Raw genomic sequence first — 21780 nt, forward strand, 5'->3', positions numbered from 1 at the left:
TCTTAAAGAAACAGACCAAACTTTCTCTAGCTGTTGCTGTCACTGTGCAAAATGTCTCCAGATTCTGATATCTATGAAAAACCAGCTCGCTTGTTTTTGAAACCATTATTTAATATATGCTTCAGAAACCAACCAAACCTTATCTGAACTAAGACAGCTTTGTACTGCGAAATCAAAGCTCAATGATGAGTGTGAAACACTTTAAAAACTGAGAGACAAGTGAGGTAAATATTTGAAAAGGGAAAAACGCTGCCAACAAAGTGAACTCTTCTGAGCTTACTTTGAGTAGACTTTGGCAGCTGTTCCTTCACTTCCCTGAATAAAGCTTTGAGTGCAGAACTTGCTCTTCAACCTGAGTACTTTTATTTTTAATCACCTTTATTTTTTCCTGTTCAAACGAAGGAACCTTGAAACTCACAGCCACTTCTTATTGATGCAATATATACGAAATACAAACTAAAAAGTAATTACTTGTTGATAGAGCGAGGGTGAACTGCTTTAACACTTTTCACTCAGCCGCGACAAGAGCCAGCTCTGACAGTGGAACAGAAAACTTCAAACAAAGACACGGCCGTGAACTTTTTATGAACACTTTACGAACATTTTAACATCCCAAAAATTCAATTAACAGACGACAAAGCTCAAATCTGAATCCCTTTATTCTCATTGGGTAAAAAAACAGAGAGCTGTTTCCTAATAAGCTTCCCATTATCTCTGAGCGGCATAAAGACGACTTTAAAACATCTTCCTCTACAGCAGCTCAAGGTCAACTTCTGCTGAAGTCTTCTAAAGCTCAACAAATCCTGTCTTTCATGTGTTTTTTAATCACATGATGTTGTCAGATAGCACAGATTGTTGTATTGTAATCACAGAAATCTCAGCGCTTGGCAGGAGGAGAGTCTGCACCCTGTTGAATCTTTAACAGCTTAAAAAAACAACTCTGAACATATAAAGACGTCTTTGTGAAGCTCTAACATCTCCCTCTGCTGCAGCACGCCCTGCAAATCTCTCCCTGTTCTTTATTTGCCTCGTGACAGAGATGTTTTTGCCGCATGTGATGATTAAAAATTATAGCTCCAAAAAGCCGGACAACCGGATAAAGAGTGCGAGTAAAACCCTTGTTTGAAAATGGATACGCAGACTTAGAAGCAAAGCTTAGCCATCATTTGTGACCAGCTTGTTTGAAATCCTTTGCTCTCATCTCTGTCGCTGAGTCCTTGTGGTGTTTTCTCACTCAGAGTCTCATCACCTCGCTGAATAAAAAAAGCCTCTGCCATCCCAACCTTCAAACAGGCTCAAAAAGAGGAGGAAGAAGGGTCTTTTCAGCATCTTTCAGTGTGGACCTTCCTGATTCTTCATGTCTCTGAGCACATCTGAGTTCTGTTTACCATCTGCAGGCAGCCAATGCTATCTCAGATCGATTCAAATGAGATTTTCCGCCCTGTTTGACAACGTGTGCAGGCGGTTTACTTTGGCGGTCGTTTCGCCGCTGTCAGCCTGGTGGTGAGGCTAATCTCACTCAGGTTGCAGCTCAACCGTCTCGGCGGGGACTCCAGCGAGGGTGGGGGGTGTCGCTTTGGGTCTACGGTTCAAAGATGGACCCTGATTAATATTCTGGAGGCAAAGGCACAGAGGGACAGAGAGAGGGGTGACAGAGAACAGGACTCCCCTCTGTTCCTGTCAAGTTCTGGTGTCTGACTGTACCAACACTGGACGCCACACCACCACAACCTCGCTACTGCTGCCGCCGCCTTGCTGAGAATACTTGGCAGCTCTCCGTCTGGATCTCTGAAGATAACGGCTGCTATTAATAAACAAACAGAAGCAATTACCAGGAGGCCGAGCAGAGGGGAGGCGAGGAGAGGAGGGGGATTGGATTAGGTCGGGATGAGCGCCAGTCTCACTGAAGTCTGAACTGATGAGCTGCAGCACTCCAAAGACAGCAGAGATACCAATCCCCCTCACTGACCCCTGCACCGCCACAGCCCACAGCCACACAGGGTGATAACACTCCTTGTGTGTGAGTGTGTGTGTGTGTGTGTGTGTGTCAGCACTGCACATGTGCAGTCCTGTGTGCAACAGAGCATACATGAGCATTCTCTGTATAAAATCCAGGAGGCCATTAGTATGTAACTCCATATATATCTCTACATTTATAAACTTTGATTTAATATTTTCATTTTTTTTAGTGCAAATGCAACTTTCTGCAGTTATTCCCCAGGGGAAATGAGCCTTCTTTGAAAGTCCAGTTTAATATTTAGGTTACTGGTGTATTTGGCTTTTTAAAAAACAAAACAAAACAAAACAAAACAAAACAAAACAAAACAAAACAAAACAAAACAAAACAAAACAAAACAAAACCATATTTCATATCTTCTTAGTTATCTCTTTAAGATTTTGAGAAGATACTTTGTTTGTGAACCATTTTGTAAGGTAGGATTCAGACCAAGGGGCAACATCGAAAATCCGCTTGAGGCAAAAAAAAACAACTGGAAATCACATACAAACCAAGCCACATATTTACAGCATGGTTCAAAATACGACTTGTTTCAGAATTGTAGTTTTCTATCCACACACAATGTAGAGGGGTTGAATATTTTTTAACCCAGTGGGTAAGAAGATACTAGGATCACAAGTTTGTCCAATCAGAGGCACAGCTTAGCTCACATGACTGGCAGTCGCCCTATAGCTGTTAGAGAGGAAGCTCAAAGCCCTCGTCATGTCCAATATGGCCCCCGCCAACAATCAGCTGTATTTCTCTGCATCAGTAACAGACTGGTGACATGGCAGGGACCACTAAAATATTTTATACAGGCTATGGTCCAGACCAACACTCTGAAGAAGGAACCAAACACAACCTCTGATACAAGATCGAGGCACGTCTAACAACAGAAGCCAAACCTGTGAAAGGCAGACTTACAACATCTTACAGCTAATTAGGAGAGCTAACATCTAGGACTAACTGCAATATGTTTAGAAACAATAGCTCCATTTGACAATATGTTGATTATAAGACAGCCAATACCAACAACAGCAACACTAACAACTCATAGCATAGGCTAATGTGTTAATCCAGCTAACAAAGCAGATTTACAACAGATAACTATAAGACCAGGAAGATAACAACAAGTTAGGATGGGTTCAAATTAGGTAATCACAGTCAAAAACATGTTAAGACAACCAATAAGCAAAGAAAGAAACAATCTATAACAAGAAAACAACAATCTGTACATGCTAACAACAAGACAGCTAACGATATGTTAGGATAGCCAACAAGTACCAACAGCTAGCAACATTGGCCTAACAGGGGCCTGCAACACAAACATTTCAAAACAGGGGCCAACACATTATCAAGTCCAGAGAAAACACAAACAACTGACAACAAACTAAAACAAGTTACTACAGCTCACAAGTCCTGCTAACAACTATAGCTTGCTAAAGGCCTGCTAATGCTAACATTTGAGAGCTACAGCAACACAAACATTTCAAAACAGTAGCTAGCATGTTTATTAAATCAATGAAGTGGTTAAAAACAGGTTTAAAAAGACAACAGGCAAAGAACAGAGAATAATTTAAAACAGAAAACGAGCTAAGGTAGCTAAAACATATTTAAGGCAGTGTAGATCTTCTGATAACCGCAAGCTTGCTCAAAACTGGTCTACAACAACAGCTCTGGAAATTTACCTCATCTTTAAATCAAACATGTGAATAAAAGTTGTGGTATTTTTTATAAATCAGGATTAAAATTTAAAAAACGTAATTTCCTTATACCTGACATCATCCTTGGACTTGCATGTGGGCACACACTGTGCAGGAAGGGTGGTGTACAGTGTAAGTGAGTGTACATTCAGTATGCGTGTGTGCATGCTTTGTGTGTTGTGTGTAGATTCTGGAGAACCAGATGTAATTGGCAGCAAACAGCACACATGAAAGATAAATAAAGCATGAAAGATGAATGTGTGGTAATAACTCATTGTTGGAAGCTGCAGGAGAGGAGCAGAGCGAAGCTTCCTCCTCCTCCTCAGTCTGTGTCACTCAGCTGGGGTTCAGATTAAGTTTTAAGCTGATCTAGTTAAGATTTCCACCGTGGCATCTGGAACTGCTGTCAGAGGCGGCTGAGCACAGCGAGTCCGGCCTGCAGAGGGGATGACTGACACTCACTACCATGTCTCCTTCTCCTCAGAGACTCTGAACAGTCAATAATTTATCAGGAAGGTATATTCTCCAGCTCTGGCACCAAGTCTCTCCTCCCACCTCCAGTTTATCATTTCTCTCCCAATCTACAATTCCTCCTCATTTCCCCTCCTCCCTCTTCCTCCCTGCTTCTTTCCCTCTCTGTATATTGCACCACTTCAATAATTCAAAGTGAAATATAAAAGTCAATGAAATTTGCCATACCTCGGGTCATTACGATGCCTGCCAGGGATTTGTGTCGGGCGTGTGCAGGACTGCAGCCGCCCACCAGCGACCGGTACTTCTCCCTCACCGAGTGGAATATTGAATCGGCAAAGTCCTGAAAAACACAATCGCTCCCTTAATTTCTACCAAACACAATCTCCTGAGACTGACTGCACAGGTTCATTCTGCTGCATCACATCTCAAACACCTTCATACGACACATGAGGAACAGACACACGTAAAAAACCTTTCAGTCCTGATGGTTTGTTTTTGTGATGTGATGTGATGTGGCTACACATTCTGTAATATGTGCACATAAAAACAAAACATTAACCGCATAAAATCAGACTTTCAGGGCCGTGAACTGGCAGCAGATAAAACTGCATCATTTCATTGTGTGCGGTGTAAAAGGTTGCTGGCTGCAAACTTGGAGATTGCAGTTTGCATAATCATGTTTAAACGATTCTAAAATGAAAACCTTAAGAGTTGGAGCAAAATTTACATAACCTTGAGTTGGTAGAGATTTTAGGGATTTGAAGCAGATGATGCTCAGAAATGTTGCCAAAACAAGCAAAAAACTGCTGCATGCACGGTATCAAACTGTCAGAACCATTTGCACTAAGCTCATAAAAATGAGAACATTTTCAGAACTAATTTATTTACAGACCCAAACAACTTCTGGGGTGTCACGAAATAATTTGATCGTGTTTACATTCACAGATTAATTAGTCTTGTGTGCTCACGTTGCAAACTAGATGAAAATATTTAAACCTGTATCAAATATTACAGCTGTTTTGTGCAGGAGCATGCCCATGTTCCCACAGCTCTGTGTTTGTGTCTATGTTCTCACATTTCTAAAATTTTGAAATGAAAACAAGTTATATATCTACAGGCTCTGCTTAGGTTGAAACCCTTTTTGATCAGCCTATTTTAATTTTTCTTAGAATGATTGAGATTGTGATGATTTCTGGGCTGTGAGAACACAGGGCCTAATTTTTTTTCTGTGAAAAAAAAAATCAAGTCTTTGAAATGTGGGAACATGGTCCCCTTTTCAGCTATTTTGAACTCACAATACTCAGATTTTAGAGATTAATAAGGTAAAACGGGTAGAAACGTATCCCCACTGGATCCTTTCTTCTACAGAGGGTTGAAGATTCTGCGTTTCTCAAACAGCAGGTAGTGTTTTTTTTTTGGAATCTATGTCGCATGAAGAACCTTTCACTTCAGGGTCTTGCTCACCCTTTTGCATAACCACTTGTTTACATCACATCAACCTAATTATCCCAAAATTAACTCAAGACATGTCTTTAAGGCATAAATCAGTTGATGCAAAGTGTTGAAATTTTTATGTATTTAGTTTTTCTGCAGCTAAAGAAACTGTTCCTTCATTATTCTATAGGGATGGGTACCGAATTAGGTACTTTTGTAAGTACTGACCAAATTCTGTCAAAAGTATCGAGTACTGATTCATGTAAAATCAAAATGCATCCTTGAGGGAGTAGAAGAGTAGGTGATTTTCCAGGCTGGGCATGAACACAGCATTGCAAGGTTATAGATTGGAAAAAAAATTGTTACATTTAAAATATTTAATATTCTATTATTAAACTATATATATATATATATATATATATATATATATATATATATATATATATATATATATACATATATATATATATATATATATATATATATATATATATATATATATATATATATATATATATATATATATATATATATATATATATAAAACCTTCATTTAACCAGGAAGGTCCCATTGAGATTAAGAACCTCTTTTTCAAGGGAGTCCTGGCCAAGAGGCAGCAAAGTTACACAGTAAAACTATGGCGATTTACAATCAAAATTAATATTATGAAAAACAGGTACAATTTGAGGAGGCTGTCTCAAGTGCTCTCAGTCTGGATTTAAATGCATTTATAGAAACATGATCAGTTAATTTCCAGTCTTTTTGCAACATGTTCCATGCAGAAGGAGCAGAGTATACAAATGCCCTCTTACCCTGTTCTGTGCAGGCAAATGGAACTGAAAGCAACAAGTGGTCGTTTGAGCCCAAACCATAGGAAGCAACACATCTCTGAGTGATCAGATTACAACTGTAGGAAGGCAGTAGTCCAAGGATGGCCTTATAAATGAAAGTGTACAAATGCCCCAGCCTCTTGGTGGACAAAGAAGGCCATCCCACTCGAGAATACAGTTCACAATGATGGGTCAAAGGTCTTGGTAATGTTGGTAATGAACCTCAGAGAGGCACACACATTAACACAAAAAACACCTAAAATTGGTACTGTTGAGTACCAGCACTGATTGCCAGGTACGGGGCATCGGTATCGTATTGTTTCAAATGTGAAAGGTACCCATCCCCATTCTTCTATGGAAGAAGATCCTTATCTCCCATACAAGATGAACATTTCCACTGAAGGTTGAGCTTCACAAGGGTGAACTACAACTAGGTTTGGACCCCCTGGGGACACGCAAAACATGAATAGGGTGTCAAGAAACGACTTCAAAAGTCAAAAGCTATTTTAAACATTTATATTTTATCCATTAAAAAAATAAATAAACAAAATTAGGGGTTAAATTTGATCTGAAATCTTTTAAACTGTTTTCCCACATTTCTTTGTTAAAGACCTTCGAAGTGACTAAACCAGGACGGTATCAGTGGAGCTTGATTAGTTTAGGAAACAGCAATATGTGAACATAAATAGTCTAATTTTTCAAACATTTAAGCTAACTTAAGAATCATAGGCTTTTTTGTTTGTTTTCTCTGTTTTTTGATAGGCCTTTCTGGTACTAATATTTGAATGTTGCAGGATGCAAAGATAGTTAAGAGGGAAAGATGAAAGAACAAGAGAGATGACTTTTGAGTCCAAGAAAGATTTTCACTGATTTTGCATTTCTATTTTTACTTTGATACTGATACCTATGTTTAGGCTGCCAGCTCCAATTAATACACCATTTGAAACACCTGATTATCCAAAAATCATTGAGACCATAACATGTTTTAAGTTCAGGAAAAATAATCTGCCTTCTAAGTCTCCATTAGTGCCACTGATCAGCATCTTTCTTCAGCCCCTCTACGCTCTCAGAACAAGCTTCACACCTGCTTGAAATGCACGCTCTCTGTTTTACATCTTGACCCAGGATAATACAACCAGCAGGGTTATGTTTACAAGCTTTCAGAGCTCTGTCTAAAGACAGTGTGGAGTTAAAGAGATGAATAATACTCCTCTTGATCACAGAACTGATGTTATGTGTGTGTGAAATACAAATGAAGAGCCTCTTGAGAGCAGAGGCTGTTTTAACCTGTGACTGAAGTACAAATATTAACATAAATTACTCATAAAGATAATAAAGAAAGGCCCATTTCATAAACAGATAGAGGTTGTGTTTCTTTGATGGACTTCACTTTTAAGTCATTAGAATCTTAACATGCTGTATTCTCTTTTTCTGTTTTCACAAACCTTTGAGAAATCTTAGTCAAGTTGCAGGTTAAATGTTTGTGGAGCAACATCCTCTCCTGTAATCAGAGCTGCTGAGCTCTTAAGAAAATCACGACAGGCGTGCAAGTGAAACAGATTTCTCACTGAGCATTTTTGACACAACATTACAGTGGATCCACAGCGTTCAACAGATGCTGCACAGACATGAGGATCATATCAACACCTCTGCCAGCTCCTAATGCTCTTTACTCTCGTGGTAATTAAGAGCTTAGTCTCCCAGCGGCCTTCACGCCGACTGTAGAGCATAAACGGATAACTGAGACGGCAGCAGCAGAGTGGGCCTCTTGGACAGGCTGAGCCCTGGTAGCTAAAAGGACATCAACAGATGCCACGGTGTCAGAGAGAGAGGAGAGAGATTAAGGGTGAAAGCAGACCGCGAGAGGCAGAGAAGGAGTGAATTAGCGAACATATTGCACATTATAGGGCTGTGAAATACTCTCACAGTGGGAGCTGGCGGTGGAGGAGCTCGCAGCGTGTGGTGTGGTGGGTGGAGGACATGTTGGACATATTGTAGCTGTGACTCTGTGTCAGGTTGGAGAGTTTTAATGAAAAGAGCAGCAGAGAAACAGAGAAGTGTTGGAGAAAGTCAAAAGTTGAGAGTATTTGCGATGCACTTATCGAGCGGGATAAGAGAAACATGACGGGTGAGTGTTTTTCTCTTTAACAGAGAAAACTAAGACAAGAAAAATTGAACTTTGGGTTTCATGTTGTTTACTTCATGCTCGGTTGATCAGTCTCATCTCGAAGCAGGTTTGTCTCTGACTCTGACTGCAGCTCATGTTTCAGAGACACGGACAAAATAAGGAGGGAAGTAAAGAGGACGGACAGTTTTTCTGCAGCTTTAATAGATCCAGAGTGACTCAGAGGGATCAGGACTCAGTTTATGATACAAGGACATTCAAGCGTTTCTTTAAGTCAGAATGAACAGAATGGCTCTAAGTTAAAACCTGAACCACTGTACGATAAACCCAAGAGTACGCAACTTTAAAAACCTTATCTGACAGAGTTTGCATTGTAGTCTGGAAAGTCATGTCAGTTTTCCTAAAAACAGCTAGGATCAACCATAGACTGTAATACAACGGACGTCATCTTGCCCGGCTCATTGAGGTCTCCACAAAAACTGCTCCCCCTGGTGACTGGCTGCAGTATACGTAAAAAAAAAATCCGGCTTTCCAGCCATTCCAGATGAGCTGTGGTCACACTTTGAAAAATTAATACACCTCGTAGAAATGTGTCTCACATCCGATTGTTGTGGTGATTTGAAGATAACATTTGGCTGCCTTGTATTTAAGTCCTCTTTGTTCAGAAAAGTTTTGTTTCATTAGTTATACAAGGTTAAAAACAAGGTTTTACTTAGCATTTAACGATGATTGACAGCTGCCGTATTTTTTTCAGGGATTGTAAAATTTGTCGGGAGGTAGAGTCAGGAAGTGATTACACTCGGGAAAGAAAAAAAAATAAATTTTTGTCACCCAGCTCCACTTAGATTCTCCCAGAATCCCTCACAGTCTCTACTGCGCAGACTCTGGCTGCAACTGCTAACAAAGGCTTCGCCTGTGACAGAGGAATTTTGGCTTCAAAACTGTACAATGGTAAATGGCGAAGCCACACTGTCCACTCTACAGTCTGTAGGATCAACAGAAAGAAGCAGGTCTTGCTTGTTTTTTTAAAAGTCCAGAATTCTTCAGGTTATAAAAGGGATGTAGTGATCGATCCTGGTATGCTCTCAGAGCTGCCAAATGCAAATAGAGTTTCATCAACACATCTATCTCTTGCCTTTGTAAGGCAACCCAAGGGTTCCCGCTATTCAGTGAAGTTAGCTAGCCAAACTTGGAAGTTTAAAAAAAGTCCTATAGAAAAATGAGCTATTCAGACCCAAGGCTGCTTTTTGAACCAGGCTGTAAACATATTTTTTTTTTGTTGCAATGATCGTTTATTTTGAATTGGTGTGTATGTGGTTTTTGATGTTTCTGCGGCTTGCCTCAAGTGGACACTTGCAGTAATGCAGATTTAAAGACATCTGCATGGGCCTCATACTGGACTGTCGGTTGCTGCTAGGCTCAAACAACAGAGTTACATACCAGCATCTTGATTCAGACTGCCACAAGGAAATGCAAGACCAGGAAAATAATCAGTTACAGGACTTTGGAAAACAGTTGTGACTTCATGTTGTCACTTTTTTTTTGTTTTCAAAAAAAAAAAAAAAAGTGACAACAAACCTCCCGATCTACTGCTGGATCGGGAGGTTTACATCTGCATTATGTCCTCTTTCAGTTTTGAAGATTTACAAATGAAACTGCAGACATGTGTTGATCCTTTTATCAATGAATAATGATTAAGTCAGTTTAAATGTATGAATTTATTTGTTTCATTTGGTTTACAAAATTAGAAAAGCCTGATATTAGAGAAACATTATTCTCCATCAGATTTTCACATTAAAGGATTCAGATTGTAGGGACTAGTATTCGATCAGTCTCAGCTTAAACCAAAAACAAAAGTATTACGACTTAAAAAAAGATGGATCAGTGCATCTCTAGTGATTGATTAACTGTAGCTTCATGTCATCCTACATCAGACTGGGTAACAAACACATGAAGAGAGTTTTTTTTGTGAAATCCTTGTTTTGGGCTTATTTTCTGGTCTTCAGAAGTACAAATGTTGCCACATTTTCTGATTCAGCAGAAGCACGAGTTAAAAAAAAACGCAGCCCTGTTCTCCGTACCTGAAAGTGACATCCAATTAATCGTACCTGAGACCTGCTTGGCTTGGCAGCGTCAGCTGGTGTCGGTCACAATCTGAACCTGGAGTCAAGTCCTCCATCCTCCTAAAGGCCTTTTCATTGATGACATTACAGAGGTGAGAGAAGGTGGCAGCTCAGGAGCAGAGGTGGAATAGACCCTGGCATACGGCCCAGCTCAAAGTCCCTCCTCCTCCTCTCCTCCCCTCCACCTCCTGACAAATCACATCCCCTTTTCTTCGCCTGGCTTTTTAAGTCTGACTCTTTAGATTCTGGCCTTTTATTCCCCCATTTCTCCCTCCTCCTCTTCCTCCTCCTCCTCCTGCCCTGGTGTTATCAGCTCCTCTCTCATGTCTGTGTGATAGAGGGTAGAGATGTGCCAGGACTGAGGAGCCAGCAGTGACTCAGAACCTATAATTTCCTCATCATGTTAGTGAGAGCGGGCTGAAAACAACACAATGAGAATAGTCTGGGATATGTTCTCTGTTTACATCAGCTGATATCTAAATATCTGCACCTGGAGTCCTCTTGCATAATTTTCCTGAATACACTTTCTCTCTCTTCCTCAGCGGGGAGTCCAGTGCCACCTTCAGCGTGGGCCTAATGTGGCAGAAAAACGGGGCCAAGGATCCTGCTCCTCTGTCAGACAGATCATCAGAGCGGCCTGCTGCACAGCGAGAGGAGGATCTGGGAGCAGGAGGCCGGTGTGCTTCCTCTCAGATAAGCATCAAGGTTAACTCTGCTCCAGCATGTGAGGCTTAGTTTTGCAGCAATTCCTCAATCAGCCTGAGTGAAGAGGAGGTGATGAAGAGCATGTTTCAAACTGATCGTGTGGCCTTTGACCCCATTTACACTCAGATACTTTGCTCGTCTGAGGTGGACTAAACCGCTCTTCTGACCTTATTCTGTATGCAATTTAAGTGAGGACAAAACTGCTGCAGGATTGTAAACGCAAGCCCTCAAACACTTTGTGTCTGTTCTCTGATCAGTTTGTCATGTGACTGTGGCAGTGAGGTAAAAAAAAATGTGTAAGGACTGTGTTTCTTATTTTTTTCTGCAAAAACTAAAATCTTTCAGACTGGCTCCTGTCACTTTGGGTCAAAATATCTCATTGCACGTTACTGAAGCCATGTCTACAAGACATGCCCTGATAGAAGTCTGATTTAGACCTTGCGCAGCCAGGAATTAAAAAAAATGATTATCCCTCCCCCCATTTGTTTTTAAAAGTATTTTTGTCCACATACACCAGGTGGAAGCAGGCCAAACTAGTATTTGGACGTGTTTTTCAAATATGAAACCCATGCCAGCCAATCAGAATGGGCCCCAGTAATTCAGCTGTAAAGTTTGAGAACCAAAAACTCTTTGTCCCAGTGTACATACGTAACAATGAAAATCCAAAATATTTACTTTAGTCTGAGTTTTTAGAAAACATAATTTCTAGTGATGTAAAGCTTTTTTGTGTAAATGACAAGCCTAAACTTTTAAAAATATATGCTGTTTCTTAGATACCCGGCTACATGTGGACATGGTCTTAAGATATTACCAAACCAAATCTACAGAGTTAATTGATTACAAGTTGGAATCGTTTTTGACAGCAACCTTTCTTTTCACCATCACGTCACTCAGCTCACTAAAACAGCCCTTTTCCATCTCAGAAACAGCCCGCCTCCGTCCATTCCTCTCCTTTTCTGCTGCCAAAAATCGTATTCATGCATTTATCACCTCACACTTAGACTACTGTAACAGCATCCTCTATGGTACAGCATTCAAAGTCCTCCATAAACTACAGTACATTCGAAACTCTGCTGCACCCACTCCTGTGACCACATCACCCCCGTCCTCCAACATCCTCATTGGCTTCCTGTCCCCTTCCACATACAGTTCAAAATGCTCCTCCTCGCCCACAAAGCCCTCCACCAGTAGAATAAATAAAATTTATTATAATTATTATTATTAAAAGTTGAAGTTTATTTATTGGACAGAAGTGTAACTTTATTGAACAACCCTGGTTTATTTTCAAGGTTGAGAGAAGAAGATGGAAACTGAACTGATGTGATCTGATTTATTGTACCATCACTCTCATCAAAAAGCTCATGCACATCGCAGCAGGAGCCTCATTGGTCAACACATCTGTCAATCATGACAACATATGCACACAAACCATCTTGACATTTAGGGAAAAAAGCTTTTTAAGTGTGTTGAGACTTCATATTTTGGCCCATGTCCCATCTCCTCTGAGGAGGTAGGTTTTGTTACTTGTACAGCAGTATGGGGGGGGGGGGGTGTAATATCTTTGCTTCACTTTTGGACACTGGCTGTGCTGTCCACATTCATGGGAGCTTTGGTTTTAATGTTGGAGGGAGACATACTTCTAGAAGTTGAGGAAGCTGATCTAAATCTGGCTTATCTTGCCCACATGTTCTTGCGCATATTTCCTGTATATTTATATCTTTATCTATCCATCCATCTATCCCTCTCTCTTCTCCTCCTCTCTGTCTGTTTGTTCACGTACACAGCTCTGCATCTTTCTGAGGTAATGTGGAATGTCACCAACAATCCTCCTGCCGCCTCCCTCTGAAGTCAATATTGTGCCAGAAACACAAAATGTCAACGGGGAAATTTTCTCCGCTGCTGCCTGACCTAGAAGTGTGTGTGCACGCTAGAAAGGGTGAACATAGTGTGTGTATGTGTGTGTGTGTGTGAGAGAGAAACATTATAGTTTATTGTGTTGCAGTGAATCGACTACAGATCCATCAGTGATTATATTTAAATGTTCTCATAACATCCTCCATATGCTTCCACACGCTGCGTGGAGGCGGCCATGTTGATTGTGTGTCAGTGTGTGTGTGTATGTGTGTGTCGGTCTTGGGCGTCACTGCTCATGAGGGTGTGTATGGATGTGAGCTTGATTTTACCCCACCCTCAGGAAGCACACACACACACACACACACACATACATGAGCACACACACGCCTCAGTCCTGCACCTTATCACCGGCCTGCAGAGCGGCCCAGGCAGCATAAAAATGGGGCCATGTCTTATATTTCTTTATAGAGGTATTTAACAATTCATTCTCCCGAGTTTTAATAGTGTCTGCCCTCTGCCTGGATATCTCCCCCCTTACACCCCCACCCTCCCTTGTCCCCGGCCTGCCGCCTGAGCAGAGAGGAGGCTTTTGAAAATGGATATCTATTCATTTGGTGGAAGCGTTGCCTTTGGGGGCTTTTTAGACTCTCAAAAAGCTGAAGTCCTCGTGGCGAGACAGATTTCCCTCTTGTTTGTTCTCATGTTTGAATCACTCTGACTCCAGAGTCTCCTTCTCTCTGTCCTCCGGATCTCTATCACAAGATGAGAAATAAAAACATGTCAGAGCCGCTTCTTCTTCTTCTTCTGTTGTTGTTTTTTGACAGTAGAAAAGATGTCGTGTTGTCGTGCCATGACAACCCAGAGACGTTGAAGTGTGTCCAAATTTAGAGAAAGCTGTGAAACACTTCAGCACCTCGCCTCCAACTACATCCAACCTTTTCTTGCATGATGGCCAGATGGCCCTGCAGCCCGTGGACCAGATTTCTCTCTGCGTGCATGTTTTTGTGTCAGACTTTTAGCCTGAACGGCAGGGCTTCGTCATCATACAAAGAGGTTTTTCCCTTCCTCGCTTGATGTTAGCAAGAGAGAACAAAGACACATGAAGGGGAACACGACAGAGAGCGATCCTTCAATTGATCTATCTCTGCCTCAGCTCGTCCCATCTTCTTCTTCCCCTGATTGAGGGTGAGGAGAAGAGGGAAGACAGGATGACGCACCACAGGTTCCCAACAGCAAAGCCGAGCTCAAGCAGAGATTCCTCATTAGGCGCGAAAAGGTGGAAAATAAGACGGTGAGCCTGGTGCCTGTGGTAAGGATCAGTCGACCACAAGAAGGACGGCTTCATCCAAAAACCAAGGACAAGTCTTCACAGCCATGGTGCTAAACTTAGAAGAGGATCATTAGCTCATGTTTTCACTTCACACAACCAGTCTGCGTGGCCCACTTCTACTGTACAGAGGATCAGTGATCACGAAAGAAAAGACAGCAAACGCATCACAACAAGATTTCAGTCTCACTATCAGTGCAGATGATAATGTGAAATCGTCAAGCACCTTTGTACCAAATACCATCAGCCTTGAAATTAAGTGAATATAGTCATATTTGATTGACCTCTGTGCTACGCTAATGTTAAGGATGGAAATCATGATGTTTCAATGAGTCCTTGATGTTTAGGTTATCGATACCTTTGTGGTGAAAATATGAGACAACAATACTTTTCTAACTTAGCTGCTGACATTTTATGTAACTTTGCTCAGAGATCATTTTACTAACCAACCTTTGACAGCTATGTCATGACCTAATGTCTGGGTATTAGCACATTTAGTTGACTAGATGATTCAGGCCATGTTTACACAGAGTCTCCCGCAAAAATTCTTCCTTTGCGTTTCCAAAAGCCACCTGGCGTGAAAACTATCTGCATTTATACGACTCAAAGAGGACAAGTCACAACGATGTAGCAGCCATGCCAGGCCAGTAGTTGGCGATGTGGATATATGTGTGTATATATGCTACTCGGAATTCAGCCATCATTGTTGTGGTTGTTCTTTCGTTTTCTGCCATTTTATTGTGTGAGACGATTGGCAATCCAACCTTGAGGTGTATTACCGCCACTAACTGGACGGGACTGGCTTAACTGGAAGTTGTGGCTGTGCGTGCAACCTTCACCTGAAACTGCGAGTGTGCATGCGGTGACGTCAGGGTTTCACCCTGAAACGTTCTGCTCTGTGTTTATACAAGGCTGGATGGAGGAGCGTTTTGAAAACTCTCCACTCTGGGGGGGTATTTTCAAAAGTTCATTTTCGGACGAAACGCAACGCGGTCTCATCTAAACACAAGTCCAAAATGCAACAAAATGTTACTCGGATTTGACCGTTTTTGGCATTGTGTAAATGCAGCCTAAGTCCACAACAGAATTACTGGTTAGTTGAACAAATTCTGAATGTTTCCAATGCTGTAGGCCTAAAATGCTGATTAAATGTTTACTATCTGGAGCTGTAGCTCTGGTTAACCCCTCAACCTTCCACAAAATGACAAAAATGCCTGTGAAAATGAAGACTGAAATTAAATTAGATGCTGTTCTCGAACCCTCTGCAGTACATACAAAAGCTTGGTCGCTCTGTAAAGGTAACACTCAAAAGTTTCAACCTGAGTAGTCAAACTTATCAGAACTGTAACTCGTATGTAGTCAGTGAAGTAAGAACACACTCAAATTGAGCATTTTTGCCCTCGCCCTGATATTTTTTCTTTCCATTATAGAGCAGCACATGGCAAGTTGAGGATAAGGAGTTGAAATTAAAAGAAAAATAAACAGGTGTCCATTCACACCATGTCATGCTCAGGGTTATTGGCTCTGGAGAGACCACAGAGCAACGTAATCAAATCAATCGAATGATTTGTTATTCAAAAGAACTACAATGTTGAAACTTGAGTATTGAGATTTGAAACCTCATGGAATCTGCAAGGCTTTGCATTTGCATAAGTCCGTCTACTACCTGGATCTAAACAGTCACAGATTTCATCTGGTAGCGTGGCATGGCTTGCTTGTAAATGGAGCTCAAGTTGTAAGCACACTGTGTCCCACTATACTGACATAACCACTCCACCAGAGCAATGACGAACCACAGACACACAAACAAATGTTAACCTGCAAGGACGACTGAAAGCTACTGGAGCTAGCTCTGCTAGTGTTAGCCACACTCTGCTAACCAGTTGACACGGTTTAGCCGCGGACTCTGTGACTCTGTCGCTATGTTATCTAAACTATCAGGAAACTAGAACAAACCTACTTAAATCACCTGATTAAATGTTTATTACAAGAAAATCAGACTCTTCTTAGCTTCAAACCACTAAAGGGAAGCAGCATGACCCCTCTGTGGACCTTACTCTTCACAGTGAAACTAAGACTCACCACAAACACATGAATGGGTGCTCCAGTAGGAATGTAAAAGAGCAAAGAAATGGCAGAATATATTCTACAGACACATCAGGAAGTGTGATTTTTGCCTTAATCTGAATACTCCACATCCTCTCAGACTGCACGGAAAAAGGAAGTCTTGACCAGAAGTCGTCTTAATCAGTGAAGAGCATCATGACTCCCAGAAACTGTTTTGGAAGTGTTTTATTGTAAACAGACAGTGAGTCTTGATACAGAAAACTCTTTGTCTCTGTAGCATAAAATGTGATCTGATACTCTTTAAATGACAATATGTAACAAAATGATCTGTGGTGGTGTGTGACTCTCTGTTCTATCCATCCATACACATGCACAACTTGGCTTTAATCTCTGTCTTTTACTGAAAGAGTTAAGAGGCTTTGAAACTTAAATGACTGTAGTGTGAGGAGATGTATGGTTGATATACTTGAGCCAGAGTTAAATGTGACACTTAAGGTTTGCATTTTAAACTCATATCTTAAATCAGTCATGTTTGATAAGAACGGCTGTAGCTTTTTGTCAGACTGTCGGCCTGCATCTGAAAATACTCTCAGGCAACATCCAGACATCTGCAGAAATAAATGTGAACTCCTTCCCTGTGAAAATGTGCAGAAAATGAGGACATACAGTGAGGACATATGTTTCCTCACAGAGCCAGAAACTCATGGCTGACATGAAACTAAAAATCAAACAGTCCAACCCAAACTTTGGTCACAGCTAACTTCATACGTCCTCTGATTGGTTACATCTGTTCAGGGCCTCTAATGCTCTTAAGCCTGAATCCAAACATTAATTTGGGAAATGAAACCAAACACTGAAGCCAAAACGAGCTGAAGCCACTGAATCAGAACCACCAACCGCAGATGTTAAGCGCCACTGACTCTAAAACTCATTATCAGTCTAAATTCTCTTCATCTGATCAAACAAACACAGCCAGAAAGACAACACAGACGCTATCAGGGCCGGGACAATGTTTAGCATGTTTGTAACCTGGAAACAATGTGTGCCAGCTTCACAAATAACCTCGGCTTCCCTCCCTCTGCATGCTGCTGAGTGCGGTTCACTTTAGTCCTCTGCATCAGACAGAAACAGCATCGCAAAATGTGAGACAGATTAAAAAACAGACGTCTGACATGCTGCACTAATGCATCATATCATTTAAAGAGAAAAATGTTAACATGGAAGAACACTAAAGACTGAGTAGATTGATTGTTTATGATGTGATTTATAAAGAGTTTAACACTGAAGGCTGTGCACATGTTGAGTTTAAGCTTCTTTGCTTCGAGATGTCAGAAAGAACACCTTTGGTACCTCTCTGAAAAGTTTCAGTCTGTCTGAGAGTCTGAGAGAAAAGTCTGAGAAAAATCAGACATCCATGGGCCACCTTTTTCTTGAAAAAGTGAAATCAGTCACTGCTAAAGCTCTGATCAAATTTATTGTCAAATTTTATCAGTTTACACAACAAAAGTACAAAAAATTTTGTCCACAAAGAAGAACTGTGGTAAACTGTTCAAAAAGATGGATGATGTGATAGCTCTCCAAAAGAGAAGACAAACATTTTGAGCGTCTCCTGCTGACAGGCTTCAGTAGAGGTCATTGAGCCCACCATCTCCCTTTTAACAGAGGGAATAAAGGTTATAACTAAAAAATCAAGATATTTGAATTTATTTTTAAACCACCTTGGCTAGGTCTTATCTTTTAATGTGTTGTGTTAAAACTGCAGTTCCTTGAGTGTCCACTAGAAGCTGGCTGCAGAAGCACTGACAGCTATATACAAGCCACAATCATAGAGTTCAAAAAACTTAATCTTAACAGCAGAAATAAACAAATTTAAAGTCTGGTTCAAAAATAGGATTTGGTTCTAAATAGCTGACTTTTCTACAAGTACATGTGTTTTGGAGATATTAAAGTTATGCTAGCAATGAGGCTAAAGGCTAGCCTCTGCCTTCCCAATGTGGTAACCACCAACAATAGGCTTCAAAAGTCTGCTTCTGACACAGATGGGTGATGTCACAGATACCACCTCCATCTATCTTTGAGTCCATAGTCACAGCTCAAGATCCTGCTGATCCTGATAAAGCCTTTTCAGCTATTACTTAGCGAAAGATGCTATAGAGAAAAAAGGACAGAGCTTTAAATGTTAGACCACCTTTGCCTTGGCTTTAAATCTCCTCTGAAAATCCACAGTTTCATCTTTCTGTACATTTTAACCCGATGTGATGATTGCTGATATGTTCTTTGTTGTACCTCTTTACCTCACATTCTGCTTGATATTTCTCTTTCATTAATTTGCTAACCATTTTTTGCTACTATATTTTGGAAATACTTATATAAACCTTTTTTTTTTTTTTTTTTTAAAAAAAAAAAAAAAAAGGTGCTATGCCGTGTCACAGTATAAATAACTCTTAATTTGTTAGCTGTTCACAGGAGGTCATGATTGACAGCTCTGTTAACAAATAAGGTTGTTGCTCTGCTTTGTGAGCTCAAACTAAGCTGACTGACACACAGGGCCAAGTTTTCTCATTTGAAGCTGAATAATGCTCCACAGAGCAACTCTGTCATCAATGTAAACTGCATCATTTCAGGTTTAAAAGTCTTGTTTTCTGGCTGTATAAGATACTTGATTCTGATTGGTCATCCCCCCTCTGTCTGTTGATGCTGTGTTTAAAACGTTAGTGACTATCTCAAGAATCTTTAATGTGTTTTACACAAATAATCAGGATCAGGTTAAACCTGGGCTTACATTATACATATTAAATCCTTAACATGCTGAGCAAAAGGCTGACCAAGCAGAGAGGTTGCTGACCCTTTCATTTGCATAACCCAGTCCTTTGCAAACCTCAGTTTAAAGAGCGTATTTAGATTAGTATTGTGTTCCTAAATGTGTCTGTAAAATATGCAAAGTGCAGAGGAGAGGGCAGAGAGTGAGGTGAGAGAAAAAGATCAGGGTGAGGACAGTCAGAGATCGTTTGGTATAAATCCCCCCTGATTAACCTCCACGTTGGAGATAAAAGCAGCGATATGCCTGAAACCACTTAATAATGTCAGGAGCGGTGTAAAACACACACCGTAGGCTTCATACATTATGCACCAAAGGCCAGCAGAGGGACTCCTGCGAAAAGATAACATGACCTCTCCCCTGAGAGAGACAGAGAGAAGAAGCTCAGGATGGAGACAGAGGAGGAATGGAGAGGGTCTGCGCTGAGTGTTTAACAAGAGTTTATCATCTACAGCCCCCAGTTTCACAGAGAGGAGAAGTCGAAGGAAGAGGAGGGGAAGGGGGACACTCAAAAGGCCGCTGAGGGCAGACAACACGTCTCCCATTAATCTGCCCGTGGTACAATAAGAAAAGAAGAGAAACAAACGGTTTCTGTGTCGCTGAGTGGAAATATTCAGGCTTTAAATTCTGAAGTGTTTCTGCTCATGATTAATAATTTAGAGACTAGTTGTGGTATCGAACAGCTGCTTTAATGATTTATGAGTCACTTTAGAGGTATAAATTCTCCAATAAGTGCTAATCTGCTGCAAACAGTCATCACCAAAACATCAACAGGTTTGAAGACTTTCTGGGAGTGACTGCTGATTTTTGTTTTAGCATAAAATAAACTGAAGATGACCAAATTTATTATGACTATATCTATGCACAACTGGAGTGATGCAACCCTTCAAACAAATGAGTATTTTTGCTGCAGCTGCAAGTGAATGTTTTTCCAATTTTCAATATGTTTGCTTTGCATACACAAGCATTAATAAAACAGAAGAGAAAGTCATGCAGAGGGCAGATTTCTGAATGTCGCATCATAAAGCTGACACTTTTTTAGTCAAAGATAAGATAAACATAACATGAAACCTGGTTAATGCAAGAGTAAGATTTAATTTAATCTGAAAAACTGTGATAGTCTTCACTAAGGGCAAACCTCATGGAGCATGGCCTAGACCACAAGACCATTTGCACTGCAGACATTGATGTTTGAGGCCCAACCCATTGTGTCACGAACCAGGAGATCCTTATGAATGAAATACACTCTGCTGAGTCATCTCACACCGCTTAGTCCAGCATGTCACTGCCGTGCTTCCCAATCCATTAATGGGTCTCCCTCATTCATGTTGGGCTGTAAAGCCTCCAACCTGTTGACTTCTGGCCCTGCCTAACTCTTTGTTACTGTAGTCAAGTTAAATTCAATCTGATTTTGAAATAGTTTGTTTTATTTTGAAAGTCATTGGGTAAATTTAGGTGGTTTCCATGCTCTACTTCCTGTCTCACTCAACCTGCTTTTTGTTGAACTGATGCATCATAGCTCTGGCATCCAGTAAAAATAGGACTGTTCAGTATATGCTGTGACCTGCCAGAGCAGGGACCACAACAGAGAGGATCTGGTGTAAGTTGACACAGTGACTTGACTGGAAACCCATCTGGTTGGCGCTGTGACGTAGCGGAGAAGCATCTGGTTATTGGGCTGCTATGCTATGACCTCATCGTTTCAGAAGATCTCAGAGCAGATCGTTTTGGACTTATAGTGTGAGAAACAATGACAGACCAGGATGTATTGTTTTAACATGTGCAGAGGCTGGGAAGTGTTTGCATCTAGCATCACCTTCTCTTTTTTCAGCCAACTCATTCAAACTGCTGTGAAGCGTAGCAATAGTATCCTCCACAGGGTTGGGCGATTGTGTTGGCCTGCTCTTACACCTCCATCTCTGCTGCTCTTGAAGATATCGCTGCGGCTCTCTTGGCGGGCTTGACCCATGGCGAGACTTCAAAAAACAGTGCCACCATTTGAACGTCTGTGGCTAAGCACAGCTTCTCTCTGGATGCTGAGGTGAAAAACGCACTGAGGTAAACACTGCCACTGATTTCAGACTCTTTCACCATTATGTGCTGTCTGTTCAACCAACGAAGCCTCAACAAGAGCATTTCTCTTCAGAGGCTTTTCTTAATCTTGGTCCTGGTTAAAAATGTTAAACATTCAAAGGATTAAAAAAAAATAAATAAAATGTGCTCCAACTTGATCTGGAGTCTCCTGGAATGACTTTTTGGTTGTTTTTCTGGAGAAGTAATCGTGTTTATGATGGAGTGCTGGATTTTTTGCAGTGAGAGTCCA

At 40.9% G+C, this 21780-nt stretch overlaps 1 protein-coding gene across 2 annotated transcripts in view; it reads right to left on the bottom strand.

The window, feature by feature from the left end:
- The window catches only part of adarb2 (adenosine deaminase RNA specific B2 (inactive)), a 251188-nt gene that overhangs the window by 41708 nt on the left and 187700 nt on the right, over positions 1 to 21780 (bottom strand). For both annotated transcript variants that reach the window (XM_074692911.1, XM_074692909.1), the window contains exon 4: positions 4399 to 4513. In XM_074692911.1, the coding sequence (XP_074549012.1) occupies positions 4399 to 4513 (115 nt within the window). The remainder of the gene's footprint in view (positions 1 to 4398; positions 4514 to 21780) is intronic.

The sequence above is a fragment of the Halichoeres trimaculatus genome, unplaced genomic scaffold (assembly GCF_033239565.1).
Source record: "Halichoeres trimaculatus isolate MK-OKI-2021-1 unplaced genomic scaffold, fHalTri1.1 fHalTri1_scaffold_18, whole genome shotgun sequence".
In the NCBI taxonomy this organism is placed as follows: domain Eukaryota; kingdom Metazoa; phylum Chordata; class Actinopteri; order Labriformes; family Labridae; genus Halichoeres; species Halichoeres trimaculatus.